General features: G+C 51.5%; 1 protein-coding gene across 3 annotated transcripts in view; it reads left to right on the plus strand.

Moving 5' to 3' along the window:
- The first annotated feature begins 10343 nt into the window (after positions 1-10343).
- TNFRSF21 (TNF receptor superfamily member 21) overlaps positions 10344-12667 on the plus strand; it is a 37028-nt gene continuing 34704 nt past the window's right edge. The window contains exon 1 of one of the 3 annotated variants that reach the window (XM_071742104.1): positions 10344-10648. In XM_071742104.1, coding sequence (XP_071598205.1) covers positions 10595-10648 — 54 coding nt within the window. In that variant the 5' untranslated portion in view covers positions 10344-10594. Of the gene's footprint in view, positions 10649-11640; positions 11767-12435 lie in introns of those variants that run through there. The other 2 variants (XM_071742105.1, XM_071742106.1) reach the window with 2 other exon arrangements.

Here is a 12667-nt window from a genome sequence, read left to right on the forward strand (position 1 = left end):
ACCCTGATGAGGGCAAGCTCAGCCCAGGGAGATCTGTATAACAGGGGGAATCAAGCAGTAAGCAAGGACAGAGAAGTCCAGGCCACCTGAAGCCCTTGCCACACACAAGCAGATGCCCTCTGCATCCTTAAAATGGTGCACAAATGAGATGTGTGTTGAGTTACATCTCACCCAGGCAGCCCACAGGACTCCCAAAGCCTGAAAGGACACGGTTTCCCTTCACTCTGGACAGTATGAAGGCCACCAAAGGATAGAGAAACACACTGTTACAGAAACACAATGGCAGGAAAAGTCCTATCTGAGATTCCCCAGTGCTCCTACAAATCCTGCCTTTGGCAATGGATGATGCAGGTTTCCTTCTGAGATGTGGTTCTCCTGTTTTTGGTTATTTCACTGTCCCCTATTGCATCACTGCCTGAGCCTTCAGCCATCACAACATCCCAAATAAACAGAGAAGTGAAGCCAGACATTTTAGAACCCCCCTCTAAGGTGCAGGTAGGTGCTGGAAGGAACTTCCTAAGCTAGTTCAAAATAAAAACCCATGTGACTATGGCAAACCCAGAAAGCATCTGCTGACTGGCCACTAAGCTTGTCACATTCAAGGGTATTTAGGGATTTCCTTGAGGACAAATGCCAAATATGGCACCTGGGAAGGTATAAACTCCACGCTACCACACAAACTGGGGATGACTGGTAAGGGAGCAGCTCTGCAGACAAGGACCTGGGGTTCTTAGTGGACACCAGGATGCCCATGAGCCATCCCTGCATCATCACAGCAAAGCTGGACAACAGCCCCTTTTGGGCTGCAGTAGGCAGAATGTTGCCAGGAGGTCAGATCCTTCCCCTCTGCTCAGCCCAGCCCACACCACTTCTGGATATTGCATCCTGTTTGCAGCCCCCAGTACAACAGAGACAGGGAGACATGGGAATGAGCCCAGTAAAGGGCCACCAGAGCACATGGCCTGGGAGCAGAACCTGAGGGTTCTCCAACCATAGAGTTGGAGAAGGAAGCTTTGGTGGGGAACTGAAAGTAAGGAGGATATGGAGAAGATGAAAGGGGGCTCTACAGAGTGGTGCAGGGTGGGAGGACAACAGACATCAGGCATAAGCTGGTACAAGGGAAGTTCAGACTTGAGGAAGAACATTCCCACCACACAGACAGTCCCACACTGATGTGGGATGTCCAGAGAAGCTGTGCTGCCTCTAACCTCAGAAGTTTCCAAGGCTTCACTAAGCAAGGCTCTGAGCAACCTGGTCTGACCCCAGAGCTGGCCCTGCATGACCAGGAGGTTGGGCTGGAGACCTTCTGCAGTCCTTTCCCACAGAAGCCATCCTGTGATCCTACAGTGCCTGAGGGCATCCTGTGTCCAAGACACTGTGTCTGAGTTGATGCCAAACACTGGCCTCCCTGTCTAGGAACAAGACTGGGGACTGCTTCTTCTCCTTTGCTGTGGGACCTCCACCAAGCCCTCAGCTACCAGATGTTTGAAAGCTGCCTCCCCCCAGCACTTAGCAGAGAGAGGGGGAGGAAGGAGCCTCCCAGCACTCTCCCAGGCATCCCTAACCACAACATATTGTTCTGGGCATCACACAATAACCCCAGATGGAGCAGGGCATCACGGGGGGCTGGGATCCAGAGTCACGTCCGGGATGCTGCACGTCACCTCTAGGAACAACGCCTTGGGGACAGGCCAGGGGACTGTGCCTGTCACCCCTCCCTGCTTAACGAGGGGTGCTGAGGGGGGACGAGGAGTGCAGCTCTCTTTCTCTGTCACAATCAGCATCTGATTGCCCAAAACCAACGATTGTAAAAGTCCCCCACTCATCTGGTAACAATAAGGAGCAGGGGAACAGCTTGTCCCTTGCCTGGCACCACGTCACTCACCAGGCAATGCAGCCAGAAATGCACCTCCCTGTGCTGCTGCCCTGGCTCTCTCCTCTCCTATCCCTGTTTGAGGTCCAGGTGAACCCTGTGATAGAAACCAGATAGAAACCAGTCCCACAAGGACTCTTGTTGCTGCATCAAATTCCTCTTCACTCTGTGACCTCGAGAGCTGAGCTCAACACAACCACCATCAGAAACCCTGCATACAGAAATGGGGTTTTTTTGCCCTTGGGTTTTGACTTTATTTAGGAAGTCTCCTCCTGAGTGAGGACAATATGGGTTCCTGCTAAGGACACAGCTGGACAGCTGATGATGAGTAGCAGCTACTTGGGTGTCACACCCCTGTGCTGAGATAAGGTTAGAAACAGAGACAGAGAGAGAGAGATAAAGATAAAGAAGAGATAGAAGAGATATCACCAACCTTGGATCCAGGGATGATCTCAGTGGGAAGTTCAGATCCTTGGATGAGGGGTGCTCACCCAGCATTTCAGGTGTGCATCTTTTATGACCCCACATTTGGGGGGGGGGCTTTGGCATATCTTGCAAAGCCAGGTGTTCATTTGGGTCCCTCCAGATGGGATGACAAAGCAATATCCCCTATTTCTGCCCATGTGCCCTCTCCAGTGGCTTTACATGGGGCACACATAAGGTGTCACTCTGCCCCTGCAGGGCACAGCTTGCCTGCCTCTGTCCCTTATTAAACAAGGACAGTGTCCTGCCTGTCAGGGTGGCCATCAAACAGAGCTCCCCTTGCAAGGACAGTGTTCAGCTTTTTGGGACAGCCACTAAAGGAGGGGCTGTTCTTGTGAGAACAGGGCCCTGTGTATCAGGGGGGTTACCCAAATGAGGGTCTCTCCTTGAGAGAACAAAGTCCAGGTGGCTTATGGGATGAGGCCTCCACATGAGCACAATGTCCATTTTGTCAGGGTGGCTGTTTTGAGACAATTATTCTTTTTTGAGTTCTCCATAGGGGTGATTGGGTGGATGCATGGATAGGAATGGATGGATGGGAATGGATGCTTGGATGGATGGATGGATGGATGGATGGATGGATGGATGGATGGATGGATGTTTGCTGCCTGGGAGAAATGCACAGGCTGAGGTTTGGCACCAATGAACTGAGCACAGTGGGAGGCTGTGGGATGCAGGCAGTATTCAGCTTTCCTGGGAGGCCCCGGAAAAGCAAAGAGAAAGGGAGAGTTGAAGATCACTCTGTGTACTTTGGATGAGGTGAATGTTTATTGTTATATTATCTGCTTTCCTGTTTCCCTTGCCTCTCTTCCTTTCAGTGAAGCACGTTTTTGTTGAGTTTCTTTGTTCACAAGTGGGGATGGATATCTGGGAAGAGAAGCAGGGAAAGGGATTGTCTCAGGAACACGACAACATTTCTGCTCAGTTGCCCCAGTCTGAGGCCTTTCAGTTATCATTGTAGCCTCAAGTGACCATCTCTGCTTCTCTGATCCCAAATGACCTGGAAATCTGCTCTGATGGCATTTGAATCCATTGTGAGCATCCTCCACCCCTAGGTCCCACAGGGACCATCCTCCACCACCCTGCATCACTCTCCCTTGCATCAGCTTTGGTGTTGCTCAGCCTCCACACACAGAAACTACTAATTTGGCACAAAAATAGCCAAGTAAGAAAAGGGAAGAGGTTTCTGCTAAGTCAGAACTGAATCTGCCAGCATGAGGTTGAGATAGAGGGGAGGACAGGGGATGGTGGCCTGGAGCTGCAGGAGAAAGGAGAGGAATGAGACCTGGAAGTGGCAGAGACTCCTAGGTCTGTTCAAACTGAAATGTTTAGGCTATGGTTGAAGGTGATTTGAGATCAGGGATTTGTCCTCCCTTGTCCCTCTTCTCCACCCTAACTGTAGTGACAAACAGGTCCAGAAACTGTCACAGGAGAGGGTCTGAAAAGCTTCCAAGGAAGAGGGGAAAACTGCCCAATTCCTGGGAAAGACCTGGAGGCTGATGAGATGGGGAGGACGTGTGACCTGGGCACTGCTTTACACACCAAGCCCCAGGAGGGTATTTTAATCCCTCCAGCAATGATCTGCACTAAAGATTTTCTCTTCCAAAGTGATTTAGTACCAGGGATTATTCTAAATTTCCTGGAGAAGGATTTGCACTCAGTAAAGATGTGTTAAGGTAGCAGAGTGCCAACCTGTAGGGAATTTTCTAAATTTTCTGCTTGTGTCCTAAACTGGTGCTTAAAGCAAGGCTTGAACTCCCTTGTGCTGGAGGTCTTGCTCCCTGTTTTTTTGTCTGCATAGAAAGCTTCCCAGCTCCTTATACATCCCACCAAGACACTCCAACCAACATTAAGTCTATAAATTAGTCTTGAAGCTATGTCTAGTTATGTGATGATTAATCAGACTGAACTGATTTAAATCAGCCAGACTTGGGTGAGGCTTTCAAACAGTTGTGATGGACTGCAGGAGCCTGCCAAAGATGTGACCATCTCACTGCCTCCAAAGCACTTTGCTCCTCTCCCCACAGTGCTGAGGACATCCAGCCACCACTTGGACACCAAACCTACAGTCAGACAAGGCTTCTCTGGGCATTCTTCCCATCACCAACCACTCCAGTTGATGCTGCAGGGAACACCCAGTGCTGCTGGGACTGAGGTTGCACAAATCCTGGTGATTCAGAGTCCTGGAATGTCACCAGGCTCTGTCACCTACATGTGCTGGGAGTGATAGGTTACTGATTTCCCTGTATCCTTCATGACCTCCATTTCCCAGGGGCTCCTTCACACCCATTGCCACCCTCAGGGATGTAGGGGGGGGCTGTTTGCCACTGTGCTGAGGTCTGATATTTGGGGGACACTTCAAAAGGCTTTGAAGGATCTCATTCCTGGGAGGAAGTAACTCAGGTAGAAGGAGTTTTTGCCCCTTATCAAGGACACCAAGTTGTGCAAGTGCCTGTATGGCCCGGTCAGGCATTATTTTAAGCTCTTTGCATCTCTTCAGTCACCCTGAGTGACCACCCTGGATAACTCCATGTCCTGGAAAAGCATTGGATCAGCAATAGTGTGGCCAGCAGGACTAAGGCAGGGATCATCTCCTGTACTCAGCACGGATGAGGCTGCACAACAAATCTTGAGTTCAGTTTTTGGCCCCTCACTACAAGAAGGAGATTGAGGTGCTGGAGCATGACCAGAGAAGGGCAACCTCACAAGAACAAGTCCTGTGAGGAGCAGCTGACAGAATTCTGCAGAATTTCAGTCTCAGGGGAGACCTTCTTGCTCCCTACAGAGACCTGAAAGGAGGATGCAGTGAGGTGCAGGTCAGCCTCTTCTCCCAGGCAACAAGTGACAGGTCAAGAGAAAATGGTCTCGAGTTGTGCTAGGGGAGGTTTAGAATGGATATTAGGAAAAATTTCTTCCCTGGAAAGGTTGTCAGACACTGGAACAGCCTGTCCAGGGAAGTGGTGGAGGCACCATCTCTGGAGGTATTTAAAAGCCAGGTAGATGTGGTGATTGGGGAAATGGTTTAGAGGTGGATTTGGATGTGCTGGGTTAATGGTTGGTCTTGATGATCTTAAAGGTCTTTTCCTTCTGTGATTCTCTGAAACCATCCTGTCACCTATGCCACCTCTCCATCCCACTCAGGATGTGCTGGGCTCAAAGGAGCAAGTAAGTGGACTTCTGCTCAGTGTGAAGCTTTTAGGTTATCTGCCAACTCTCTGATCATGACTATACTGCCTAATTTGCTGCTTTGAGTTCTCCATTGTAAACTTAGGGATGCTGCAAGACTTTCAGATAGATGCATAAAAATGATCTTCCTAAATTTTCATTTCTGATATCATGACCATACAGATGCCCCAGCTGAGAGCAAGGCAACATTTATATTGCATAACATAACTTTGTTAGGCAACACTTAAACCTAAGCCCCTGAGCACCCGTATCCACAGAGAAGAAGGAAGGTGAACAAGGGCATTACATGATCTGCCCAGAGTCATTGTGGCTTTTGGTGAGGTTGAGATGAGTCTCCAGGCTTCAAAACCAGGGCCTTTCTCCCCATCTTAGCCAAAGGACCTCCTGCAAAACAAAACTGTATTACAAAAAGGATACAGGAAAGCTGGAGAGGGATTTTTTACAAGAGCATGTAGCAATGGGATGAGGGGGAGTTGTTTCAAGCTGGAATAAGGTAGATTAAGTTAGACATTAGGAAGAAATTCCTCACTGTGAGGGTGGTGAGACACTGGCACAGGCTGCCCATGGAATCTGTGGCTTCTCTTTCCCTGGAAGTGTTCAAGGCCAGGCTGGATGGGGCTTGGAGCAACTCGGTTTGGTGGGAGGTGTCCCTGCCCATGCAGGAGGGTTGGAATTAGATGATCTTTAAGGTCCCTTCCAACCAAAACCATTCTATGATTCTATGACAAAACATCCCAGAAGCAGCATTAACTTCACATACACTCATTATTTTTCCTCTGGGCTGCTGCTCTTGCTCCACCTGCACTGAACTCAGTGCACAGCCAACCATGGCTTTCAGATAGAGAGAAATAATTCTGCTTTACATCCCTGGAGTTACTGTACTGCTCTGGGGGCAGGAGGGAAACCTCTTTACAGGGGACCACTGGCCTGGAAAGAATTTCATGTCTCAGCTCTGTGTGTCCCTTTCAGCAGCAGCAGCAGCAGTGCTTCACGTGCAGCCTCACCTCCCCATCACTCCTGTTCCTTATCTCCCAGCAGTTACCCTGGGAGCAGGATTCAAGCATTTTGTGCACTTTGCCTTGCCAACAGATGCTGAGCTTCTCCTTTCTGAAGGTGCTCTGAGAAAACATGCTTTTCAGCTGTGCATCAGCCTTTTTCCAGAAAAGAGATCAGCTCAGGAGTGATGGCCACCAAACCTGCATTAAAAAGGGCTGCATTGCATTTCCCAGCTGCCAGCCCTGGCTCCTTGCCCTGACATCCCATGGCATGCCTAGGCAGGAAATCCATCAGCAATAAAACACCTTCCTTGTGGAAGTCTCTCCTCTTCAACAGGGTTCTCAAACAGAGGAATAAAAATAACATATAGAAGCAACTCACTGTTGGAAGAAAGTTTAAGGCAGGAACTGAATTCTCTATAGGGAGACCCAGACTCATCTTAGCTCTGTAAGGGAGAAATTTTAATTTATTTTTTTTTCCCAGAGTGAAAGGTGGGAAAAGTTCATTTCATAAGGAGACAGAAGAAGTGGAGTCTGTCCCAGTCTGGACAAACAGCCAGGAGGGAGCTGCACCGATCCAGAGGACATTCTCATGCTCTTTTTCAGTTGCCATCTCACACTGGAAGGCCAACATTTTCTCATCTCACCTCAACCATCAAAAAGTCCTGCCTGCAGGCAATCCCTCATTTGCTATGGATCCTGCTAGAAACCACTGTGTTTATATGTCTCTGTGTGTATATATATACATATATGCTCCTGCTGGGAACATCTGCTCTTGGTAGATGTTTCCCTTCCCAGTTTCCTGAAGATCATAGGGAAGGCCAGAAGGGTGAGAACTCCCACTCAAACTCTCCTTTTCCTCACCCAGGGAAGTATATGGACTTTGTTGGTTTTATTTCCAGATTTATATTAATGCAAATGATAACTGTGGTTTCCATGTGAACTGGAGCTGTAAATTTTCCCAAGCAGCAGATACTTTCCTGTAAGTTTCTCCAGAAGATATGGAAGCAATGGTCCATGTCCAGAGAATGATAAAGTCCAAAAGTAAATTACATTTTCCCCTTTAGCCTAGCTTATTTTATTGTAAGTGATTAGAAATCACCTCCAGAATGCTTCTGGTTTCTATAGGATGAAGCACGTGATGGTTCTGTAACATCTCCCAAAAACCTACTTTTGGCAAAACAATTTTTCCCACTTTATCCACATGCTTTAAACAGTCTCAGACTACTAAGCAGGACCACTGGCTTTTTCTCTCAAGAAATAAGAGCTTGCTGTTGACGAGAAGATGGCTTCTGGTCCCTCCATTGCTCACTTGGACTCCTGCCACTGGCTTAGTGAAGACCCAGAGGTCTCTGATCAACATGAGCAGTGAAGTTCACCAACTCTGATTAAAAATACCCCCTTTCTTGTTGTTTGTTTGTTTGAAACAGTTACCAGCCCACTGACCTGGCTGAACCCATGGGCCTGCATTTGCATGAGTCATGTGGTGACAAAAAGGGAAAAAAGGAACCAAATGCAGGGATGCGAGGAGGAACTTCTCAAGGCTCTGAGGCCACCAAAAACACTTAACATGAAACTCCAGCCTCAGTCAGTCACCCACTTCCCCATTTTCCTTCTGGTGAGTGAGAAAAGTGGAGATGCAGCAATCTGGATGTTAACAAGCAATTTATGGCACAGCCAGTATGAACCAGTTGAGGCAGCGTGACTGGTGTTTGTCATTACAAGGGCTACAAGGGGGGGGAGAGTAGGGGGGGGCAGGGATGGGGGATTTGCAGATCAGCCTGAGCATTTTTGGATAATCTGTGGATTGCCTTTAGGTTCTGTATAAATAATAATAATTAAAAGCGGATGGAACTAATTGGAAACCAATCCACAGCAGTAATATGATCCATCTTATAGCCAGTCCCCAGAGTCACTCTGTCCTCCAGATGATTATTTTTCTGCTTTTCCTTAATATGATCTGAAAACTGATGGAGGATCAAGGGGGATCAAGGGGTTGGTGATGCTGTGGCATTTCAAACCCTTTTCTAGCCTGGATACAACCAGCCTGGTTAGCTCCATGGCACTGGCACATGTCCTGTATTTCATCAGAAAGCTGCACACTTTTTAGATTAAAATCCCCTCCACCACCCACAAGTCTGGAGTTGACCCAGCTGTGCTGCTGGAGCTATTTTTTGTCCAATTTATTTTCAATTACAAGCAGCAAAAGGCATCCCAGCTTTCCTTCTGGGCAGCCTTACCTGGTCTTACTCTGCATCGTGATCTCTATTTGGGATCAGGCTCACCTTCCCTGACCCCCTGGGAAGAGTATGCTGTTCCCAGGTTTGGTGGCCCCAAGGGAAGGCAAAGCCCAAAGTGGGGCTCTGCAGCACTTGCAGCACTTGCAGCTGGGATGGAAGGTCCTTTCCCTGCACATCTGACACCATCCATTTTGTCTCCTCCTGGGAATGGCAGTCCTACCACAGCCACCCCAGCTCTGGGAGGAAAGCTCTTCTCCAGGCTCATTCCCAGGCTCCTGAAGGTCGTTTCTCCCTTCCAGCTCCTAACTGGGAATAGATAAGGAGACGTAGATGGAGAAAAGTCAAACTTTTGTCTGGGAGAGGAGCCTTCTAGCTCCCTGAAATCAGAAGGAGGCTTCATGAGGGCTTCAGAAGGGTTTGGATGAAGCCCACAATATGGTAAAGCAAGAACAGGGGGTTTTTTATTTGTTTGTTTGATTGATTTTGGGGAGGTTTTTTTGTGTTTTTTAAAAATTTATTTTAGATTTTCTGTCATCCATGGGGGGTCCAAAACCCCCCCTTTCTTCATCTACCTCCAGAATGCTTCCAGAAAATGACTGTTGGTCAATAGGACTTCTGCAGGCTCTAAAAAATCAGGTGTTTGAACGTGTTCCTCAATACACAACCAGCAATGTAGGGAGTCATATAATGCCTCGATTTTGTGCACTCATAAACCCTGGAAGCCCTTATCCACTTTCTTTGAAGCCTTCCCCACCCATGCCCTGGTGTCCTTGGACCCATCCTGAACCTTCATCTCCAGTCTCCAAGAAGGACTTTAGGCTTCAGTTGCAGCCTTCCCAGTCCTACCTCTTGCCCCATCTCCTGTTCCTCTGACTGTCTGGTTAGGTGTCAACCTCTTCCCATCACTTCCCATGGCCGTTGCTGGTTGCTGTCACCACCACCCTGCTCTGGCCAGAGAAACTGCTCCTGCCTCATTTTTAGGGACGACGATGGAGATGCTACAGCAACACGGGGCCAAGATGGGAGCAAAACCATTTCCTCATGTCCCAGGCAGGTGGGAGACGGTCACCCCTGGATGGATGGATGGATGGATGGATGGATGGATGGATGGATGGATGGATGGAGGGGCAGCATGGGCAGTGACACAGTGTAGAGCCCCCTTTTCCATACGTTCAACTGCTCTGTACAAGGAGGGATTTGGGGCGCTCCGCAGCCCCCCCAGACGTTAGGCCAACGGGGTGAAGCACCCGGAGGTCCCGAGGTGTTGGGAGGCTCCGTTAAACCCCCTGGAACAGGCGTGAGCGGGTCGGGCGTGTGCAGGGGTCAGGCATGCGCGCGTCCGCAGCGCGCAGAGCCGCGCAGGCTACTTGGAAAGGAGAAGCGGTTCTGCCCCGCGTTGTTAGGCGGCGGTTGGAGCAAGGGGAGCGGGAAGGAGCTGCGGGGCTCCGAGGCTGCGGGGCTCGGGGCTGCGCTGCGCGGGTAGGGCGGCGCCCTTTCCGCGGTTTCTTGCGCGGGGTCGGGTGACGCCACAAAGGGCGCTCCGCCCCGCCCCGCCCCGCCCCACGTGCGCACCGCCCCGCCGCGGCAGTGCGCAGCCGGCGGCCCCGCAGGCAGGTGGGAGCGCGGCGGGCGGCAGGGCCCCTGCCCCGCCCGGCTCCGGCCCATCGCCATGGGCGCCTGCCCCACACAACGCCGGCCGCCGCCACCACCACCGCCACCGCCGCCGGCCCCCCGCACCGCCGCCTGAAGAGCGCGGCTGGACGGGCAGCGCTTCCCCCGCAGCGCTGCCCTGCGCGGCGGCGGCCCCGGCCGCCAGCATGGGGGCCGCCGCGGTGTGCCGGAGCGCTGCCGCGTTCGCCGGCTTCCTCACGGTGAGTCCGTGTGGGTGTGTGAGAGGGGGGGGTGGGGTGTCGGTCCATCCCTGCGCGCCCCGCGGAGGGCAGCGACGCCGCCCGCGCAAGATCCGCGGGGACGGGGGTGGGGGAGAGATGTACTGCAGTGCGGGGCTGCCTGCCTGCCCGCCCCGGAGGTTGGGGTGCGTGCTTGCCTGGCTGTTGGGGGGAAGGTAGGTAGGTAGGGGTGTGTTTTGGGAGGATGTGGCTGGTTTTGAGGGTCCCGCTGTCTCCGCGGAGGGGGTGTGCGGGGCTCCCCTAAGCTTTCCCCAGGGGGTGCTGCCTGCCCCGGCCCCTGCACCCCCAGCCCTGGGGCCGAGTGCGATGTTCCCTTCCCCGATTTACTGCAGACGGGCACAGGGCGGCATCCTCCCCTGAGGCTTCAGCCAGGGCTGTGCCGCATCTCAGGGGCTGAGCGGATCCTTGTTTTACCCCTCTCCCCCACTCCCGAAGCTTAACGCTGGGCCGGGGTCCGTCCGTCCATCCATCCATCCATCCATCCATCCATCCATCCATCCATCCATCCATCCATCCATCCACACTAGCTGCTTTTCCTGCTGCCCTTTGGACAGACAGCAGAACTCACCCTCGTTAATTGCAGGCAGCTGCCCTGGCTTAACATAGAAATGTCTTCTGGCAGGTTCATCTCTGGGTTTACTTTTCCAGGTAGGGCCCTTCCCAGTCAGCGCTTTAGGGCTACAATCCATCTTTTCTGGGGGAGAGACAGGGATTTGGTGTGTCAGGCACACGCCGCAGCTGCTGCAGCTGGGTTGTGTAACTGAGGAGTGCACTTGCTCTTGAACTCAAGGTGGATCTGAGCAAGCTGGTGCTGGCTCAATAGGAATCCGAGTAAACAAAAAAAAAATAATCTAAAGCTGGGAGAGCATTAGCTGGGGAACAGCCTCCAGTTGGTTTTTGAAGGCAAAGGGTAACGTCACGTCACGGCGGAGCAGGCGGGGGGCTGTGCAGGGTGCTGGCTGGGTGCTCCCAAGCACTGGTGTCCCACTGGGAGAGGCGAGGCGAGGGCTGCTGTATGTCTAGAAGATGAGATGCTGATGAGGAGCTTGAGATTTGGAACTCCAGCCAGGATTTTAGAGGTCAGTTGGGAATGGAGGGTGTAGAGGGAAGAGAGGGGAAACAGGAGTGGTGTAAAAGGTGTTGGGGAATAAAACGGCAGTTTTGCAAATTGAAGCTGAGACTCTGAGCAGACATGCACAGATTCAATCCCCTCTGCGTGTGCTGTTCATACGAGCAGACAAACTTTAAGGCAAAATTCCTGTTTGCTCATGAGCTGGTGGGATGCTGCCTTGGCCACCAGCCAGCGTTTCTTTGTCCCAACACCTTCAATTCTCAAAATTTTGACCAACTCCCTTTAGGCCTCACAGGGAGCTAAGTTTTTTTCAGCGTGATGGAAGTGCATTCATATCAATAGTAGCTGGGTCTCTTACTGGTGCAGCAGCCACCCCAGATCTGCCTGGCTACTGAGTTTTTGAGCGATAGCCACTCGGTGGCAGTTGCGTAAGGCAACCTGCGCTCACAGTTGCGTTGGTCACGGTTTCCCTTGCTTGTCACGGGGCGTTGGACACCCACTGGCTGCTGCATGGTAGTTTCCACCACGTCCCCTGATGCCTTCACCTCCAGCCAGCACGGTGTCACCTTGCTTTGGACTTCAGCCTTTTGGGAGCCTGCGGGATTTCATCTCTTCAGAGCAAAACCCTGGCTGCCGGGGATGCTTGTGAGCTCCGGTCAGCTCTGGCTGTGGGAATAGCTGCTGGGTTTTCCTTCATGGGGACCAGATGTGCCGGTCGGTGCTGCTGTTCTGGTAGGCTCGGCTGCCTGCGTTTCACTCTCGGGGTGTAGTAAAGGGACTGGTGAGCAGGGTAAACCCTGGACTCTCGGTTTCACAAACCCCAAAGCAGCCGAAACAGCTGCTCGCCTTGCAAGAAGCAGAAACTTGTTTTGCTCTTCGATACTCTCCTCACAGGCAACTTTTTCAGA

Source organism: Heliangelus exortis, chromosome 3, assembly GCF_036169615.1.
Source record: "Heliangelus exortis chromosome 3, bHelExo1.hap1, whole genome shotgun sequence".
Classification (NCBI taxonomy): Eukaryota; Metazoa; Chordata; class Aves; order Apodiformes; family Trochilidae; genus Heliangelus; species Heliangelus exortis.